Source organism: Mesoplodon mirus (genome assembly GCF_964341445.2).
Source record: "Mesoplodon mirus genome assembly, chromosome: 19".
Taxonomy (NCBI): domain Eukaryota; kingdom Metazoa; phylum Chordata; class Mammalia; order Artiodactyla; family Ziphiidae; genus Mesoplodon; species Mesoplodon mirus.
In genome coordinates this window covers 55526465-55547148 of record NC_138995.1, presented here as the reverse complement: position 1 = coordinate 55547148, position 20684 = coordinate 55526465, and the positions used below count along the sequence as shown (strand labels likewise).

General features: G+C 53.3%; 1 protein-coding gene across 1 annotated transcript; it reads right to left on the bottom strand.

The window, feature by feature from the left end:
- Window positions 1–12067: 12067 nt before the first annotated feature.
- CEACAM16 (CEA cell adhesion molecule 16, tectorial membrane component) lies at window positions 12068–20088 on the bottom strand (the record flags this gene model as incomplete). The annotated part of the gene is made up of 8 exons (XM_082606690.1): window positions 12068–12078; window positions 12198–12273; window positions 12558–12616; window positions 14246–14572; window positions 16644–16922; window positions 17863–18138; window positions 18461–18805; window positions 20052–20088. 8 exons carry the CDS (start codon window positions 20086–20088, stop codon window positions 12068–12070), a joined length of 1410 nt encoding a protein of 469 aa, XP_082462816.1.
- Window positions 20089–20684: the final 596 nt, after the last annotated feature.

Below are 20684 nucleotides of genomic sequence, written 5' to 3'. Positions count from 1 at the left end.
AGAGGAGAACACCAAGATCTTTTAGAAAAATAGAAAGGAGGGTGGAGACAAGCAGTGGTCAGGCCACACAGTGCCCAGGAGGTCTGGAGCTGAGGTGCAGCCCTTGGGCTTCCTCCCGAGAGTACTGGGGAGCCATAGCAGGTTCTAAGCAGGGGTCAGGGTTGAATTTTGTTTTGTTGTATGGTTTCTTTTGGCCAAACTTCGAGTGCCTTGTGGGATCTCAGTTCCCCGACCCGGGATTGAATCTGTGCCCCCTGCAGTGGAAGCGTGGAGCACTAACCACTGGACCACAAGAGAATTCCCAAGGATTGAGTTTTGGAAAGACCCCTCTGGCTGTGCAGGGGGACCGGCTGTGCCTCAAGACAGAAGGTGGCTTGGGTTGGGAGGGTATGTGAAGGAGGAGTGAAGAGGATCAATTCCAGAGATTTAGGAGGCAACCTCCTGGGGAAGGCAGATGGTGGGGTCCATGCTGACTTCCGGGGTCACCATGCCACTGTCCCAAGGGTTTCTCATGTACGAACTCAGCGAGTCTTCACAACACCCACAGAAGCATCCCCTTTTCACAGCTGGGGGAAACAGGCTTAGAGAGGCTGCAAAGTTCCCAGTCCAAGGCCACACAGTCGGGAAAGGGTGGGGAGAATTGAACCCACACTCTTTCCCTCCACGAGGCCAAGATGAGGCCCTGCCCATCCCCCACCCACCCTGCTGCCCTCCAGGGGCGTCCTCTGGGGGGTTAAGCCACCACCTCTCCCTCCCTCCGCAGCCTGAGCCCCAAGCCCAGCTCTGGACTTTATCCCCAGCCGCCTGCCTGCGCCAATAAAAGGCGGGCAAACGGTGCAAGGGCCTGCGGGCAAAATTCCCCTACTCCCAGTGCCAGGGGAGTTACCCAGGGTGCGGAGGGCAAAGGGTAGGTGCGGAGAAGGGGGTAAAGGGGGAAGGCGAGCGTCTGCAGCTCGACCGGGCTGTGCTGCCTTGCTGCTCTGTGCCTCAGTTTACCTCTCGGTAAAATGGGCACGGCTCCTTCGATGGACGGAAGAAGGACCTGCAACAACAGAGGAATCTTCCCCTCTGGTCTAACTGGGAGCCAGAGTTTCCCAAGTCTGATGGGGACGACAAGGAGCTCCAGCCTGCTGGGGACGATAAAGCACTCCCATCAAGTCTGATGAGAGAGACAGGATTTCCCAAATAAGATAGAGAAGATAAGCCCCATTTCCCTGGATGGAGAACAGGTGTCTAGTCTGGTTTTCCAGTCTGTTGGGGGAAGGTAAGGAGAGCCCATTCTGATGTGTGAGATGATGAGTTTCTAATCTGAGGGAGGAGACAGGTAGCCCCGGTCTGATGGAGGGTAAGAATCCCCCCACCCCTCCATGACCCCGAAGTGGGAAACAAGAGGCTCCAGTCTGAGCTTCCAACGTGAGGAGAGATAAAGGATGTCTGCTGCAGCTCAGCCAGCTCTTTCCTGAGTCCCTGGGTTCCAAGCAGCACCTGAATGCTTGAAATGCCACCATTAGCAAGCCCCAGCTCTGGAGGGGGCCAGGACCAAGGGACACAGAGGCAAAGGGCATGTGGGATTTGCTTCTCGGACCCAGAGGCAGTTCTGCTGGGCTCTGGGCCTGACCCCCCATGTGAGCTCAGACCTGGCTGGTGGGATCCTGGCGCCACCTAGTGGTTGCTTCAGACCAGGCCTCCCATTCAGAGCTGGAGGAGAGCCCCCAGAAGGTCAGGACCCCCTCCTTCCGACCTCCTCCACACCCCTGGAAAAAAGAAACCAGTCTGTGATTCTGAGGCTTCATCATGTTCATCCTCCAGGTGGCTGGGGGGCAGTGTCTTTCTGACATAAGCTTATTCCTGTCTCTCCTCTGCTCACAACTTTTCCATGGCTCCCCAGTGCCTTGGAGGGAAGCCCACACAAGGGCTGCAAGGCTGGCCTCTCTAGCCTCTCCCAAAGCACCCTGTGCTTCAGCTGAACACGAGTAGTTCTGGGAGCATGTCCTACTCAGAGCTCACCTTCAGGCCTTCGCACAGGCTGTTCCCTCTGCCTGGAACACCCTTCCCTGCCTCTTTCCCAGCATCTCTTATTCTCCTCCTTCAGGTCTTGGAGGAGAGGCCTCCTCCTCCAGGAACCCCTCCCTGATCCCCCGAGTCAGGGTCACAGTCCCATGGGGAGGGCTATGTCCCCACAGGGCTTGACACTAGCTACAAACTCCAGGAAATGTTTGTTTGAATGAGTGAGTGGATGAATGAATGAATGCCAGGCTAAAGAGTTTGCCAGAGCAGCCATAGGAGAATTTAATCAGAGGAGGGACAAGGTCAGGCTTAGAAGTCCCTGGGTTCCCCCTGCTTTTTTAAAAATTTATTTTATTTTTATATTTATTTATTTTTGGCTGTGTTGGGTCTTCGTTGCTGTGCGCAGGCTTTCTCTAGTTGCAGCGAGCGGGGGCTACTCTTCATTGCGGTGCACGGGCTTCTCATTGCAGTGGCTTCTCTTGTTACGGAGCACGGGCTCTAGGTGCGTGGGCTTCAGTAGTTGTGGCACATGGGCTCAGTAGTTGTGGCTCACGGGCTCTAGAGCACAGGCTCAGTAGCTGTGGTGCACGGGCTTAGTTGCTCCGTGGCATGTGGGATCTTCCTGGACCAGGGCTTGAACCCACGTCCCCTGCATTGGCAGGCGGATTCTTAACTGCTGTGCCACCAGGGAAGCCCCTCAGGTTCCCTCTTAATCCTGGGCCTTTGCATATGCTGTTCCGTCTGCCTGGAACATTTGCATTTATTACCGGCCTTTCATCCTCTAGGTCTCAGTGAGCCATCCCCTCCTCCAGGAGGTCCTCCCTGACCCCCCAGCTGGGTCAGGCATCCCCCAACCCAGACTCCTGGGCTCCCTCATCTCAGCCCTGACCAATGCTGGGTTGTCACTGTCTGTGACAGGTCTGTCTCCCCTACTGGGTCCTGGGAGGACGGGACTGGGTTCTGTTCACCCATTGCCTTCTCCTCGGAGCTTACAACAGAGGCATCCTTCGGTCAGGACCTGGGTTTCAGTCCCGACTTCCCCATTCGTGGAGAGTCTCGGGTGAGCGTGGGCCTCTCCTGGAGCCCCAGTTTTCTCGTGAGAAATGTGAAAAGAATGGTTGGTTCCTCCCCCAGCCTCCCAGGGCTGTGTTGGGACATTGAGAAGACGAGACCCTCGGTCCTGAGCTGACCGCGTGCCGGGTGACCGTGGGTGACCCGCTTCCCCTTTTGGGGCCCATCTGGCTGGATGAATGGGTGGCAGGGGCCCCATCCTGCCGGGACATTTTAGGAGGCCGGCGCGGGGCTTCCCAAGGCAGGAGGGTGAGGGACAGGCAGAGGGAAGAGGTGTCTGCTGGGTTAGGGGAAAACCAGCCTTCCCCATCATAGAACGGATGATGGGAGGGAAACAAACAAGGCTGGCTCCACCCGGGTGTGAGGGGAAGTTGGGGGAGAGGATAAGGGGCCCCGGGAGGTGGGTGAAAACCACAGTCCACAACTTGTGCCAACTTCCCTCCCGGAGCCTGTATGCCTTGGGGGCCAGGCCGTCTGCCTGATCACTGGCCTCTGAAATGTCACACGTCTTCATTCCAACCTCAGATCCCACTCTGCTTGCAGCCTTCCAGCCTCACGCAAGGCAGCCCCATCCTGTGTCTGCTCAGGGAAAAGCTTAGAGATCCCTTCGACTCCTCTTTTCCCTCCCACCAAGCGCAGCCCATCGGCGGCGAATGCAGCTGACTCCACCTGCAAAATCTATCCCCACCCCCACGGCCACCATCCTGGTCCAGCTGTCATCACCTCCTGTCACCACTGCTGTTGCCTCCTCACTGGGTTCCCTGCCTTTGTCTGCTTCCAACAGTCTCTTCCAAGAGGCGGCCAGAGGGATCCTATTAGGACCTGAGTCAGAGCCCATCCAGCCTCTGCTCGGAGCCCTCCTGGGGCTCCCACCTCACTCGAGGTGACGGCCAAGGTCCTCACCGCAGCCTGCAAGGCCCTGCACAATCCCTGCTCCCCTCTGCCCTCACCTCCTCCACTTTCCCCACATTTACTCCACTCCTGACACACTGGCTTGACTCTGCTTTCCTGCCTCCTGGCCTTTGCCCATCCTGTGCCCTTGGTTTGAAATGCTTTCCCTGCCAACTTTCCACCTGGCTCCTCTGACCTTTCAGGTCTCACCTTGTGATAGGCCGAATAATGCCCCCCAAAGAGATCCAGGTCTGAATCCCTGGAACCTGCAAATGTTACCTGCAAATAGATGACAAAAGGGACTGGGTAGATGCGATGAAGTTCAGGACTGTGAGGTGGAGAGATTATCCTGTGTTATCTGGGTGGGCCCTCAATGTAATCACAAGTGTCTTTTAAGAAGGAGGCAGAGAGAGACTTGACTACAGAAGAGATGGTGATATGACAAGAAGAGCAGAGATGGGAGTGATGCAGCCACAGCCGAGGAATGCTGGCAGCCACTAGAAGCTGGAAGAGGCAAGGAACGGATTTTTTCCTGGAGGCTCCAGAAGGATCCAGCCCTGTGGACACCTTGATGTGAGCCTTGTAGGACTCCTTTCGAACTTCTGACCTCGAGAATTGTGAGAGGATACATTTCTGCTGTTTTAAGCCACTAAGTCTGTGACAATTTGTTACAGCAGCCGCAGGAAACTGATACACACTTTAAATATCATCCCAGGGAGGCTGCTTTGGAGCCTCCACCTAAATTACATGCTCTGGTGTTTCTCTCTCAGAATCCACCCTTTTCCATCAGAGTGTCCTGACCCTTTGTAATGACCTTTTAACACCTGTCCCCCACTCTGGGCTATGAGCTCTGTGTGAGGCCAGGATCCCACCTGTCTTGGTCAGTATGTGCTCCCGTGACCTTGCACGGGACCTGCTGAGGGTACACACTCAACAGATATTGGTCAGATTCATCCATTCATCCATCTATTACACTTATCAAGTATTTACTGAGTACCAAGTGTTTGCCTGGCACTGTTCTTGGAAGTGGGGGGTGCAGACAGTGATTCTGCCCTTGTGTCACTCCTTATTATGAACTGAATGTTTGTGTCCCCTCCCAAATTCATATGTGGAAGCCTTAACCCCCAATGTGCCTGTATTTGGGAGTGGAGCCTATAAGGAAGTAATTAAGGATGGGGTCCTGAGCTGATAGGATTAGTGTCCTTATAAGAGGAGACCCCAGAGAACTTGCCCTCTCTCTGTCCCCATGAGCCCACGAAGAGGACATGAGAACACATGGTGAGATGGACCCACCTGCAAGACACTAAGAAGAGGACTCACATGAAAACCTACCTTGCTGGCACCTTGATCTTGGACTTCCCAGCCTCTTGAACTGTGAGAAATAAATGTTTTTTGTTTAAGCCACCCTGTCTGTGGTAGTTTGTTACTGCAGCCTGAGCTGGCTCAGATACCCTTCAGCATTTATTGTCTCTCGATTGTTTTTTTTCCTTATTCCACACTGCTTTACTTTTTTTTTTTTTTCTTTTTGCGGTATGCGGGCCTCTCACTGTTGTGGCCTCTCCCGTTGCGGAGCACAGGCCCCGGACGCGCAGGCCCAGCGGCCATGGCTCACGGGCCCAGCCGCTCCGCGGCATATGGGATCCTCCCAGACCGGGGCACGAACCCGTATCCCCTGCATCGGCAGGCGGACTCTCAACCACTGCGCCACCAGGGAGGCCCCTGCTTTACTTTTTACGACTACTGTGGTTTAAAAATATTCCATCAAAAGGTGGAGACAAACCCCCCTCCTCTTGAATGTGGCTGGATGTAGTGACTTGCTTCTAGTCGGTAGAATATGGCGGAGGTGATGGCGTGTGGCTTCTGAGACCAAGTCATGAAGGCACTGTGGCTTCATCCTTGTTCGCCCATGGGGCAACTCACTCTGGGAGAATCCAGCTGCCTTGTCATGAGACTTCTATGGAGAGGTCCATGTGGCAAGGAACTGAGGCCTCCTGCCAACAGCCATGTGAACGAGCCAGGAAGCGGATCCTCGAGTCCCAGCGAAGCCTTCAGATGACTGTAACCCTGCCAACCTCTTAATTGTACCCTCACCAGAGACCTTGCGTAAGAACTATCCAGCCAAGGGACTTCCCTGGCAGTCCAGTGGTTAAGATTCTGTGCTTACACTGCAGGGGGCATGAGTTTGATCCCTCGTTGGGGAACTAAGATCCCACATGCCACAAGGTACGGCCAAAAACAAAAACAAACTATCCAGCCAAGCCACTCTCGGATTCTTGACTCACAGAAACTTTGAGATAATAAAGGTGCTGAGTGTTGGGATAATTTGTTATGCAGTAGTAGATAGCTGATACAATAATAGCTCTACAGTGTGTTTTGTTATCTGGTAGGGCAAGTCTCCTTATCATTATTACTGCTATTTATTGAGCACATATTGTGTGTCAAGCACTGATTTAAGGTGATAGACAAAAGAAGGAAAATTCCTGCCTCATGGAGCTCATAGTCTGGTGGAAAAGACAGATAATGAACAAGTGAAGAAAGAAATATACAATATGCAGTTCCCTGATGGTCTAGTGGTTAGGATTTGGCACTTTCACTGTAGAGGCCTGGGTTCAATCCCTGGTCAGGGAACTGAGATCCCACAAGCCATGCACATGGCCAAAAAAAAAAAAAAAGAAAAGAAAAGAAATATATAATATGAAGTGGAACATGTGTGTGTCATAAATGATCTGAAGAACAAAGCTAGACAACATTGGGTGTTGGGGGGTTTGAGCATAGACCTTAATGGAGTGATTCAGGCATCCACAGTGAGAACATTCCTGGCAGAGGGAAAGGCCAGTGCAAAGGCCCTGAGGCAGGAGTTGCGTGGTTTCTTCAAACAATAGTCAGGAGGCCAGTGTGGCCAGAGTGGAGTGAGAGGAAAGGAGAGGAGGAGGAGGACTGTGATCCATAGGGGAGATGATTCCAGAAAGGTGACCTTACCTCTGGGGGCACCTGACACCTGCTTCTGAAGGCCGCTGTGGGAACTCAGGGAGCTTCTGCCTGTGGTTAGTGGAACAGGTGAGGCTCTTTGGCTGCCCTGATCCTGTGCAACCTCGAGGGGCTGGGATGACCTCTCTGGACTCTGCAGTGTGTGTCAGGATGGGCTGGAGTTGACCAGACTCCCTGCTTGGTTTCCCAAAGTCCAGCCTTGGCACCCTGGTGCCAGGCACCCCCTCTTCCCTCCTCCTCTTCCTTCTTCTCACTATCATCCTCCTCCCTCACCTCCTCCTTCCTCTTCTATCCTCATCCCTCCTTCCTCTTTCTCACCCTCCCTCTCTCTCTCCATCCTGAATCAACATTCCAGCCCAGGGGAGAAAAACAGGGCAGGCTTCCTTCCTCTCCCTGGCGGGGCTCCAGAGACTGACTGGGCCATTGTGTGCTTTGGCCTCAAGGTCAACCCTAAACCCCACCCCTGCCCTCCCCATTGCAGAAAGGTTACTTGAGAAAAGGCACCTTGGGTGAGGGGGAGGGATGGGGGAGAGAGAGGCAGAGACTGCTCTGGAGGTCTGGCCTGGCTCCCACCCATGGCTAGTGGAATCTGAGGACCCAGGAGGACCCCAAGCACCCTCCGGGCTTTGTGGGGGAGGGAGATGGGGAGCCGCTATGAGCCCCCTGGGGCAGAAGGGAGTCCCAGTCTCAGCCTTCAGTCTGAAAACCTGCTGAGTGATCCTGGGCCAAACCCTGGCCCTGCCCCTTCCTGGATCAGTGACTTTGGGTAAGTTGCCTCCCTCTCTTTGTGCCTTACTTTCCTTTTTTTGTCCAACAGTCCCCGCATCTGGGTCCCCCAACTTGCCAGCTGACAAAAATCACCCAGGCTATTTATTTTAAAAATCCAGTTTCCATGTCCCTTCCCTGGAGACACAGATTTCCTGGGCCCAGGCAGAGACCTGGGAGGTGTATTTTTAATAAACAGCTAGGAGACTGGGGAAATGGGGCCCCATTTCAAAGGGAGGCTGTCAGAAGCAAGTCAGGGAATCTGTGTTGAGGGCACGTTTCCTCCGGCACCTGTGAGGATCAGCAGCACCTGTGAGGATCAGCGTCGGGATTCTTTTTTTAATTTTTGTTTGTTTGTTTGTTCTTTCTTTCTTTACTTTTCTTTTTCTTTCTTTCTTTCTTTCTTTTTTGTTTTTGGCTGCACCATGTGGCTTTCAGGATCTTAATTCCCTGATCAGGGATGGAACCCCACCCCGGGCAGTGAAAGCGCCGAGTCCTAACCACTGGACCACCAGGAAATTCCTCATTATTTTTTATTTTTAAATTAAAAAACTTTTCAGCATCAGGATTCTAAAAGCTTATACATGGGTATTTTTTTCTTGTAAGCCATTTTCAGGTGATTACAATTTCCCATAAATTGTATTTCCATCCTGTATTCCATAAAATGAGGGAAACCTGTGCCGTAGGGTTAATTAAGTCCCCCAGGAAGAAGGCATTATAGAAAAAGGGTTATATTTGGCTTTTCCATCAGCCTGTTGCCCAAACCTAACACCTGAGTGAGTTAAAAAGCATTTATCAAGCATTTATGTAACTAGATTCTTTCCTCGTATTGACTCATTTAATTTTTTCAACAGTCCTAGGAGGTGGGTACTATTACTATCTCTGTTTTACAAGTGAGGAAAAGCCACATTGCCTGGAGTCCCTCAGCTCAGGTGGCCACCTCAGCTCCATCTGGGCTCTGAGCCTGCACCCCTGCCTGGCCGGCCCTGCTGAGGAGTGATGGGGACTCCTCAGCTAGCCTCCTCCCAGCAGCTGTGGGAATTATGGAACATGGAGTGAGGTTTTGGCTCTCTGGGCCTCAGTTTCCTCACCTGTAAAATGGAGGAACTGCCAGTAATACTCATGAGGGTTCTTGTAGGAATTCACTGAGATAGAGGTACAAAGGAACCAAATCAATGCTGGAGATACAGGAGCTATTATTATTGTGTGTTTGTTGCTGTTATTCTTCCCTGGACTGTTAAGGAGGGGGATTGGACTGCCTGGAGGATTCAGTTCAGAAGCCCAGAGAGGCCTAGCGGGACAGGAGACTTGGTCCTGGGGACATCTGAGCCTCCACACCCTGAGGATATGGGATCTGGCTTGACCTAGAAAACTGAGCTGCTACTCCCTCGCCTCCTTTGGCCCCTCCCGCTGGCCTCATTCTGCCTTGCACAAAACAAGCCCCGCTGGAACACAACCCCAGGCTTTCCCAAATCCTGGCTACTGTGCCTGGGGCTCTTTCGCTTTGGGCTTAGGTGAGAAAGGCCATTTTGTTCAGCTTGGAAGGTAGGAGATGCAAGGTGTGTCATGGCAGAGCCTACCAGCTGCCCACCTGGAATCCATCCTTCCTGTCTTCCTTGAGAGCAGGACCCTGAAGTTCTTTGGAGCAGCAATATACCCAGGGAAAAGACTACATGTCCCAGCCTCCCTTGCAGCTAGGGTGGCCACATGACTAAGAGCTGGTCAATCAGATGTAAGTGGAAGTTGTAGGGTGGGGAAAGTTCCTTAAAAGGGGCACAGTCCATAATCGGGCATGGGGCTTCTTTTACCCTTTGTCCCCCTCTTTCTGCTTCCTGCGTGGAACATGGATGAGGCAGCTGTGACTCCAGCAGCCATCTTGGACCATGAGGTGATCAAGAGAATGGAAGCTCCAAGCTAAGAATAATAGAGCAGAAAGACAGAACGAGCTGTGTCCCTAATGACACTGTGGACAATCTGCTTATGATTACCTTTTATGTGAGAGAGAAATAATCTTCTATCCATGTAAGCTACTCTTACATGTACCAGTTTCTCTTTTATCTTATATATTAATGTCCTCTCTCTTTGTTGTTTGTGTTATTTCCAGTCTCTCTTACTAGCCACTGAAGAAAAATTCTAACTGATATATATGTTACTGACTCTTATGTGAATATGGAGGGGTGGGGAGAATATGGACGCTATTTCCCATTTTGGGGCTGTTCCTGTTGTTGGGGTTGAGTATGGGCTTAAATCTATCCTCACTTCCTAGCTGTGCCATTGCCTGGAAACCTCATATTGGAGAACACTGATTTAGCTAATAACTTTCAAACTCCATGGAGCTCCCTTAGTGCCCACTCAGGTGGGGCAGAGTCAGTGGACAGAACTTTTAGCTCTCTCCTTCCTTCGTTGGCCAGAATTGGTCACATGGCGACCAATAGCTGCAAAGCAGTTGGGGAAACTGAGTACCTGACATTTTCAGCTTCTTTTATGGGAGGCAGTGCCTGCCTTCATGAAAGAGGAGGGGGGAGTGGCTGTTGGGGAACTATTCTCTTCCCTCAATACATATATTTACTGAGCATCTAACCTGCTCTACTTCGATCAGAACGGTTTCTCTTTTATTTTACATATTAGTCTCCTCTGTCTCTTGTCATACTTGCAAAAATTTGTCTATTTCATTAGTATTTTCAAAGAACCAGCTTTAGGCTTTATTGACTAACTCTATGTTTTATTTTATACTTCATCCATTTCTGCTTTTACTTTTTTAATTCCTTACCTTTTTACTTTGGTTTATTTCATGGGCTTTCTCTAGTTTCTTGAGTGGCAACCTTATTTTGCTCAATTTCAAAATCTTTTCTTTTTAGTACTCTCAATGCCTTTAAGCATTTAAGGCTATCATTCCCCCTCCAAGTGCAGCTTTGGCCATATCCCACAGTTTCTGTCTCTCTCTCTCTCTCTCTCTCTCTCTACATATATATATATATATATATATATATATACACATATATAATGTTTTCACTGGCAATTGATTCTGGTTGGTATTTTGCATTTTAATTGCCTCTGTAATCCAAGTATTATTTAAGTTTAAGGATATTTTTCAAAAATGTGTAGAAATTTGGTGAGGGGGAGAACTATAGCTTTTGAATTGATACCTACTTTTATTGCATTGCTATTTTAAATAATATATTGAACTACCATGTAAGTTTGCATTTGAAGAAAGGGCTCTGAGGCTAATAAAATGGTTTGGAAAACTCTAGTCTATCCTAAGTCCACACATTTTTGCTGACGGACAAATTGAGAGTCTAGTGAACCCATAGCAAATGCAGGATTCTAACCCAGATTTTATAACCCTCATTCTGGGTGAATTTCACCACTCACTATTTCAGCTCAACATGGCCATCCCCAGAAAGGATCTGTCTTGAAAGTTTCTGGGAAATCTCTCTACTAGGCCTTTCCATCCTTGCCCAAATCTCTCTTTCTACCCCAAGCCTGGAGTCTGCTATTACCACTTCTGACTAACACCAAGAGTCTCCCCATAGTAGGTCATCTTGACTGGGTTAGGCTTGCGGCTCATACCCTACTAGTGAGAGGAGTTAGAAGACACACTCCTTCTGGTTCCCACTCCCCTGCTCTCCACCCCTCAACCCCACCCCTTCCCCATTTGCATTCATTTATTCATAGGGGCTTTTTTGTGTGCTTAGAGGAGGAGGGAGATATTTTTAGGACTGTGCAAGTGATGTTTGAGATACATGGGGTGGGGGTGGGGGAATCCCAGGACAATGGAGGACTCAAAAGGGCATCTTTGGTTAAATGGATGAGGGCCAGAAGATGCTGGAAATCTTCTTGAGAAATTTGGTCATTCTTTGTCCTGTGCACAAATCAGTCCCTGGGTTATGGAGTGAGGTGCAGTGTAGGGGAGGGCCGTGTTCAAACAGGGCAGCTGTTTGGTGCCACAGGAGGGGCACTCTTTGGGCCACTGGGAAGCAGGACCCTCAGGGGGCTTGGATCCCTGTGCTTTGGGCACCCCTGTGCATGCATGCAGCCAGACTGAGAATAATCTTGGGTGGGAAAAGAAGCAAGTGTGGTGACCAGGAATGGCAGGGTTGGGAGTGGTGGAAGGAGAGGCTGACACAGGCGTGTGTTAACCAGGATGTTTATAGCCTCTGTGGCTCTCCGACAGCTCAGTGAAGGAGCAGGGCCCTGTTGGCTCTAACTCTAGGGTGGAAGCAGGAGAACCGTGAACCATGGTCCTGCATCCTTGCTGGAAGCAAGTGGTCCTCCACTCAGGGGGAGGAAACAAGGAGGGTGGCACGAAGAGCTGGTCTCTCTGGAGGTCTCCAGGGCCATGGTGCTACTCCAGGGCTGTGGGGGAGGATGGGGCACAGGGGTGGAGGAGGCCGTCAGGGAGGTAGGGGACCAGGTCCCCAGTGCCCCCATTCCTTCTGCTCCCCTGCCCAACCCTGGCCTCCCAGCGGCCCCACCCGCCCCATGCTCAGCCTGTGCCAGGTTCAGGTTCAGGAAGGTGGCGTTGGTCCTTGTGCGAGGAAGGGAGGTTGACTGTGAGAAGAGAGACAGAGTGAAAAGGAATTCCGAGGCTTCATCGGGGGTGGCCTGCTGTCATTGACCAGCCTTCTTCCCCCAACGCTGACCCAGGAAACTAGGGTTTGATGAGTGAATGGGTGAAGGAGGGTGCTAGGGTGTCTGTCAGTGATTGGGTCCCTTATCCTGGAAGCTTCAAGTCTGAGGAAGGGGGGGTCACTGTCCTTAACTCAGGGACATGGCTTCTGAGACTGCCTGGTCTGATGGGGGAGGCAAGGCTCCAGGGACATGACATCTCAGACCTCTGGGAGCTCCCAGTCTGATGGGGAGACATGGTCCCCAACATCTGGGAGCTCCCAGTCTGATGGGGGAGACACGGTCCCCAACATCTGGGAGCTCCCATTCTGATGGAGGAGACACGGTCCCCAACATCTGGGAGCTCCCAGTCTGATGGAGGAGACATTGTTCCTGACTTCTGGGAGCTCCCAGTCTGATGGGGAGACCCGGTCCCCAACATCTGGGAGCTCCCAGTCTGATGGAGGAGACCTTGTTCCTGACTTCTGGGAGCTCCCAGTGTGATGGGGAGACATGGTCCCCAACATCTGGGAGCTCCCAGTCTGATGGGGGAGACACGGTCCCCAACATCTGGGAGCTCCCATTCTGATGGAGGAGACACGGTCCCCAACATCTGGGAGCTCCCAGTCTGATGGAGGAGACATTGTTCCTGACTTCTGGGAGCTCCCAGTCTGATGGGGAGACCCGGTCCCCAACATCTGGGAGCTCCCAGTCTGATGGAGGAGACCTTGTTCCTGACTTCTGGGAGCTCCCAGTGTGATGGGGAGACCCGGTCCCCAACATCTGGGAGCTCCCAGTCTGATGGAGGAGACCTTGTTCCTGACTTCTGGGAGCTCCCAGTCTGATGGGGAGACACGGTTCCCAACATCTGGGAGCGCCCAGTCTGATGGAGGAGACATTGTTCCTGACTTCTGGGAGCTCCCAGTCTGATGGGGAGACACGGTCCCCAACATCTGGGAGCTCCCAGTCTGATGGAGGAGACCTTGTTCCTGACTTCTGGGAGCTCCCAGTCTGATGGGGATACACGGTTCCCAACATCTGGGAGCTCCCAGTCTGATGGAGGAGACCTTGTTCCTGACTTCTGGGAGCTCCCAGTCTGATGGGGAGACACGGTTCCCAACATCTGGGAGCTCCCAGTCTGATGGAGGAGACATTGTTCCTGACTTCTGGGAGCTCCCAGTCTGATGGGGAGACACGGTTCCCAACATCTGGGAACTCCCAGTCTGATGGAGGAGACATTGTTCCTGACTTCTGGGAGCTCCCAGTCTGATGGGGAGACACGGTCCCCAACATCTGGGAGCTCCCAGTCTGATGGAGGAGACCTTGTTCCTGAACACAGGGAATTTCCAGTCTGAAGAGGAAACACAATTCCCACCACCTAGAAATCTCCATCCTGATGGAGGAGATCGTCCCTATTTCAGTTTGAGAGATTAATTTACCTTCTGAGGGTAGGAATTCTGTTCTCTTATTGTAACGCAAAGCATGAAACATGCTCCCCATTGTCTAGGATGCCAGTCTGAAGAGGGAGGCATGATCCACCCTCTACACCTCTAGTCTGATGGGAGAGGTAAACGACCATCAGCAGCCTATTCCCCCAGTATGGTGGTAGAGGCAATATCTCCTGTGTTTTATGGTCCAGGAAAAAGGATGCCTTACCCTCAGACTACACACTGTATTTTAAAACCTTTGGTCTGGTGTGCCTCTTACAGAAGAGAGAAGGCATGGAAGCCCCGTTTAGTGTCCCCAGTCTGATGGAGGAAGCCTATATACCCCTGGTCTAGGTCCTCAGTTTGACAGAAGAGGCTGGAGCTCCATTTGGGGAGTCCCAAGTCAGATGGAGAAAGCAGAGCCCCTCTTCTGGGAGCCCTTGTCTGAAAAGAGGCCCCCCTCTCCCCGTCCCCTCCCACACACTCACGGGCCACCTGCAGCTCCACTTCCAGGGTCTCAGTCTTGCCCTGCAGTGTGACGGTCTTGAGTGTGTAGCGGCCGGCGTCGGTGAGGTTCAGCTTTTGCACCAGCAGCGAGCAGTTGGCGAAGCCCACCTCCCGGCCTGTGTGCGCGGGGCCTGCGATCCAGTTCCCCGACGGCAGTTGGCTGAGCAGCCGATTGGGCTCGGAGGCAGGCCCGCGGTACCAGGCATAGACCAGCAGATCCTTGGGGTAGCCCTGTACGGTCAGTGTCACGTCCTGGCCCTCCATCGGCCTGGTCGGCACCGGCACGATTGTCATGGCGACCACGGCCGCTGGGGAGAGAGCGAGGGGGGCTGAGTAAGCTGGGCCTTGGCGGCGCAGAGCGTCCCCCGCCCACCCCCGGCCAGCTCACATATGCCTCCCCCAGCTGGCACTCCCCATGCGGGTTGGCGGGAGGGAGACAGAGGAAGGAGGTGACTTGTGTGGTATGGAGGTGGATTTTGTGTCTCAGCAATGCCTGCCTGCCAGGGAGCTGTCTTCACCCGTTAGATTGAGAAACCCCAATGGGGGCTGTTTCTTCCCCCATTAGACTAGGAATTTCCAGCCTTTGGGGGAATATCTCTCCCATTAAACTGGAAGACCCTAGAGGGTTGAGTCATGTCTCCTCCATCAGATTGGAAATTCTCAGAATATGGGGGCCGTGTCTCCCCCATTGGATAGCTGGGAGCTGTGTACTCCAGGTGTTGTCTCTTCTGTCAGCTCAGGAGACCTCAGAATATGGGGGCTATAGTTCCCCATCAGATTGAAAGATTCCAGAGAGTGGGAGGCCATGTCTCCTCCATCAGATTGGAAATTCCAGATTATTATCAGGCTGGGTCTTTCCAGTCAGGCTGGGGACCCCAGAACTTGAATGGGGGCATGTCTGTCTCATCAGACTGGAAATTCCTAGAAAGTGGGGGGCTTGTACTCCCCCATCAGATTGGGAGTACCCCAAAGGTGGGAACTGTGTCTCCCCCATCAGACTAGGAATTCTCAAAAAAAAAAAAAAAGCCATGTCTCCTCAAGACCATGTCTCCCCCATCAGAATACAAAATCTCCTCAAGTGTCTCCTGTGTCTCCTCCATTTGATTGGAAGCTCACTGAGGGTGGCTGTCATGTCTCCTTCATCACTGCTAGAATGGAGTATGAGGCATTGCCTCTTCTCCCTGACTGGCAGCTCTTGAATAGGGAGGCTATGCTTCCCTGTTTCAAGGCCATCTCTGCAAGGGCAGAGACCATGTCTCCTCCATCAGATCAGTCTCCCCCAGGTGGAAGAAGGGTGGCATCTCCCTTTCCTCTGTCTCTCCCCTGGCACCTGCCACAGGGGTGCTGACAGTTTAGGAGGCCATTGGGGGTGCTTTACCCACCCCCTGCACATACCTGCACACCTTGGACACCCCCCCCATCTTGACCTGCACAGACAGGGCTCTGGACAGCGCCTGAGGTCATCCGGTCCACCCCCCTGTCTCCTGCCAAGACCAGCTGCTAAGGCCCCAGTAAGGTGGGGCAGGAGGTACACTTACCTCTGGGAATGCCATTTCTGCTTTGGGTGAAAGAGTATCCACCCTTTGGATGAGGCCCAGCCTGTTAGTAAGAGGGAGGGAGGAGGGAGGGAAGGACCGTTCCCACTGTCCCTGGGAGATGGTGGCCACTTGGGAAGGAACCAAGGCGGAATGAATGAGGCCCTAATGTTCAAAGCCACCATCCCCAGGGGATGAGAAAATGTCCCCTGAGGATCCTGATGCCTCTGAGAACACCAGCTGTGTCTGCACTACCCCCACCGCCAGGTTGTTTAAGGACAGAGGCAAGACAGTGCCTCTCTCGCTGTGTTTTTCCATTTGCCAACGACTGGCTGTGATTTTCCAGGAGTGTATGCGTGTATGTGTGTGTGCGCATGCGCACACCGGCATCTGGGCCAGATAACTGGGTTATCTAGTTGGATGCGCTGAGGTTCAGCTGTCTGTTTGGCAGGGAGTGGGTCCAGCCTGGAGCAGCTGTGACAGACTGAATTTAGAACATGGGCACCCATAGGAAGGGACATTCGAATGTTTTCCCACTCTGCAGCTGCACGGTTTGGGACATGTGGCCCATTTCTCACTTTGCCAACCCTCAAGGAAGAGAGCCTGATTTGTCCGTTGTTTTCTGGGTGACAAGGCACAGACTGCCTCTTTTTGTCACCTGGATGAAGAGGGTCCACCTGATATGCCACTTTGTCACTTGGCCAACGAATGGGTTGAGAATCTCTCACTCTCCAATCATCTCTTGGGCAAATGGTGGCCTAATGGTGGGTGGAGCAGCCAAAGCTTGAGTCCAGCTGGGCCTCCATGGAGAGGGGTGGGGTTGGTCAGGCTGGGGATGACTCACCAGAGAGTTTGACCACCACTGAGGCAGATCCAGAAAGCAGGGTCTTGGGGTTCTTAGCAATACACGTGTATGTGCCCTCCTGGGCTGCCGTCATGCTACTGATGTTGAGGTGGTCTCGGCCATTCTTTAAGGCCCGCCCGTTGAAGGCCCACATGTACTCAGGCTCCGGGCAGGACCGGGACACGCACCACAGCGTGAGAGATGTGTTGAAGTCGACTTTGATGGTGCAGCCCGTGCGGGTGGTGGAATCCTGGAGGATGGCCACGCGTTCTGGGCCAACTGTGAGGGAGGGGAGGGAGAGAAATGGGGCAGTGGAGGGAGAGGGTGGTCGAGGTGGGCACCCCCCTGGCTTTCTTTCCACCAGGATGGGCCCCTGGGAATATCTGGAGGGAAAAAGAGCTCTGGCCTTCTCGGATCCCACATGGATCTCTAACTTGCTCTGAGATCTTGACAATCACCTTCCCTCTCAGGGGAATCTCAGTTTTCTCTTCTGTAAAAAGAGGGTGTTGGGCCAGACAACATTTCAAGATATTTTTGAAATCTATGGTTCTATTAAAAAAAAAAAGGCTAAATGGTTTCTGATAAGCCATTCTAAGAGTCTAGAATTCTAGGGTTCCAAGAGCAGATGTTTCTATGTTCTAGGATTCTAAGATTCTAGAAATCTATGTTTCTAAGATTCTAGGGTTAGGTGGCTCTAAGGTTTTAGAATTAGATTCTAAGATTCTAAGAATCTCTGCTTCTAGAGTTTCTAGGATTCTGAGAGTCTAGAATCCAGTGCTTCTTAAATCCAGAATGCCCTCGTTGTAGGATTCTAGGTTCTAAGTTTTTCTACATTGCCCGCCCTCATGTACCTGAGTGATTTCCTTTCTCTGGATGCCACACTGCATATCTGCTGCCCCTGGGAATGACTCCATGCTTTGGTTATGTTTTTAATTTTATTTCCCCTCCCATTTCACCACTCACGCCGTCCCCGCTCCCTTTCAAAACCAACCAGTCCTGGAGGTATTGATTCAAAGGGAAGGATTATTCAAATTCAAAGGTTGTCTTTCGTCCTTAGGAGATGGGTCAAGTGCCTTATATGGGGAAGCTTTGGTTTCTAACCCCAGCTGGCCTACTGACTCACTGCATGCCCTTGGGCACTCTCTCCTGGCCTCAGTTTCCCCATCTATGGGGTTGGGGCACTGGGTATCTCTGCAGGGGCTGGGCCAGGAGGACTCACAGTACACGGTCAGGTTGATGGGCTCGCTGCGGCTGACACTGACCGGGTTCCAGACCTCACACTGGTAGGCTCCGGCCTCCTCCCTGCGGATGCCGTGCCGGGTCAGCACCCGGCCGTCAGCGGACAGGCCGAGGCGGAGGGCGATGGGCAGGGTGTCGCCGTTGAAAAACCAGCGGACCTCGGCGGGGCTGGGGCTGCTGCATGTCAGGTGCAGGGTGTCCCGGCGCTCCACCAATGCCGTGCCATTGGTCATGACCACAGGCTGGGCCAGGATCTCTGTGGGGCAACAGACAGAGGGGGAGGGGGCCGGGCACTGCCTGCTTCCAGGGCCTCCCCTTCCCCAGGCAAGGGGCATGGCTGGATCCCGGTGGTGCCCCTGAACCCCCAGCCAGAGGGTCAAAGAACAGGATGAGAGGCAGATTTAATCCCAGAAGCCGTCTGGGAGGAGGTGAGCATTTTAATGTTACTTTAAGTCAGTTTTTTTTGATGGTTTTAATATTTTTTAGAGTTTTTTTGTTGTTGTTGTTTTTGAAAGAAGGATTGGGAAGGAGATGGGAAAGCCCAGCTGGGGAAAAGGGGGCTCTGGGGGGTGTCTCACCATAGACCTGCAATTGTCCGTAGCCCACCTCCGTCTGAAATTGCCTGTTGAGAGTCTGCAGGATGTAGGTGCCCGAGTGCCCGGGCAGGGCGCCCTGGATGTCCAGGCTGCCGTCGGGGCGCACAGCTTCCCGCCCCGTGTGGGCCGGGCCAGGGGTCTCATCGCCTGTGCTTACGATGTAGCTGGCCACCAGGTAAGACACACTGAGCGTGGGCCCCGCATACCAGTTGTAGGCAAGCAGCTCCCCTGAAAGCCCTTGGACAGCCAGTGTGACGTTGTCGCCCTCGGCTGGCTGGGCAGGCTCGGGGGCGATAGTGATCTCGGCCCCCGCGCTCAGGAAAGCGGCTGAGGAAAAGGAGCCAGAGGGGTGGGATGAGGTGGACTTGATCGCTCCCCATGTTTGATGGAGGAGGAGACGTGGCTCCTGGCACATGTGTTCCTCCCACAAGTAAGCGCTCAGTAACTGTCAGCCAGGTGTGGAGTCTCAGTCCTGGGGAGGGGGCTGTGATCTGAGGATTGGATTTGATGGGCTGTGCTAAGGATCTAGCCTAAGGCTTTGCGCATAGCAAGCTCATAGCACCTGCTCAGCCTGCAGGACCTTGGATACCACCCAGAGGGATCCCCCCACCCTCCACCGCTGTGAGAGTCACTAGGCCTCCACTTTCGAGATCAGGCTGCCTCGTGCAGCCCCTGGGCCCCGACTCCCAGTCCTCCCGGTCCAGCGCCCTTCCTCTGCCTCTCCAGAGGCAGAAAGTAGGGCCGTGATTAATACACTCCACCCCTTCTGTTCTCAACCCAACAGATAAGCCTCAAACCTGACTAGCTGGTTGGGGCTGCCTGGGTTTGAATTGTGTGCGGTTGCCTGGATTGGGAAGCCGCGGCGGTTCTCACGTAAGCAGTGCTTACTTGCTTGGCTTGGTTTCTGGTACTTTCCATGCTGATAAAGGCTGACTATGAGCGAGGCCTCTGGGTCTAGCACTCAGCCCTGCCGCTTTCTGGCTGTGTGACCCTGACTGGTGCCTTGACCTCTCTGAGCCTCAGGCTTCTGGTCTATGGAGTGGGGGGTCATGGGTGGGCCTTTTTCATAGGGTGGTTATGAATACGTGGAAAGCATTTAGAACAGCACCCAGCAAGCACTAGTAAATGCTGCTTGGAATGACCTTCAAACGACCCCAGGAGTTAGGCCCATTTCATAGATGAGGAAACTGAGGCTGAGAAGAGGAAGGCAACTGCCCAAACCATAGCCCGAGGGAGGGGCAGAGTGGCTGGTTACAACTTGCTCTAGTTAAGGCTTCCAGAGCTCAGTAAGAGTTTGCCACGTGAATGAAGGCATAGCAGTGGCTCCCTTGCCCTAGCTTACACCCCGCTCTTAGAAATCTCCAAAGTCCACCCTGAAAACCTCTCTGGGTGACGGCCCCCGGCCTGCCTCACACTGGTGACTCTTAGTGGAGCAAATCGTGCCTGTGTGAAGCAGAGCTGTCCTCCCGACATGCTGGATTTCCGGCTGACACCGTCCCTCCCCAGGCCGGGGGTGCCCTCCCTTCCCCGAGACCATGGGGGCTGAGGTTCTGGGGGCGCCATTCTCGCTCACCACTGAGGAGGAGCCAGCTGCATCTGGTCAGCACCATCTTTCACCCCGAACCCAGCTCTTGGAGACAGCGGCGTTGGCGGCCCGATGCTCCGAGACCCTTCCTGGTTGGGGTTTGGCTCCGTCTGGCGCCAGGCGTGGGAGGGTTCGGTGATTTGGAGCCGGGGGAGATCACCTGAATTTGGAGGGATCGAGTCACCGAGGATCTGGGGCCCCGTTTGGGTACCAGGGCAGGTGTGGCAGGCGGGCCAGGGGCCACGACCTGGCCAGGCCTCCTGGGGCGCTGCCTAAACTTCTTTGTGCCGAGGGCCCAGGTTTGGTACCAGGAGAAGAACCAGGTCATCAGGGAGGAGGAAGGAGGGGCAGGGGGAGATCTTAGGGCAGTTCTTACCCACGGCCCAGTCCCTGGTCTCCCTGGTGAACTTGGCGGTCACCAAGGGATAAAACCCACCTGTTGTGACTGCCGTTTTCCCAGCCCCAAAGCTGTGGGTGACCTTTAGGTGTCATCTCAGTGGCTGCCCTGTGATGTGAGCACTGTCAGAACCCCCACTGGCAGATGGGGAAACTGAGGCACCAGGTAAGGGCTCTGACTTGCCCAAGCTCTTGCAGGCGGGGGAGGCCTGTGTGACTCTATTT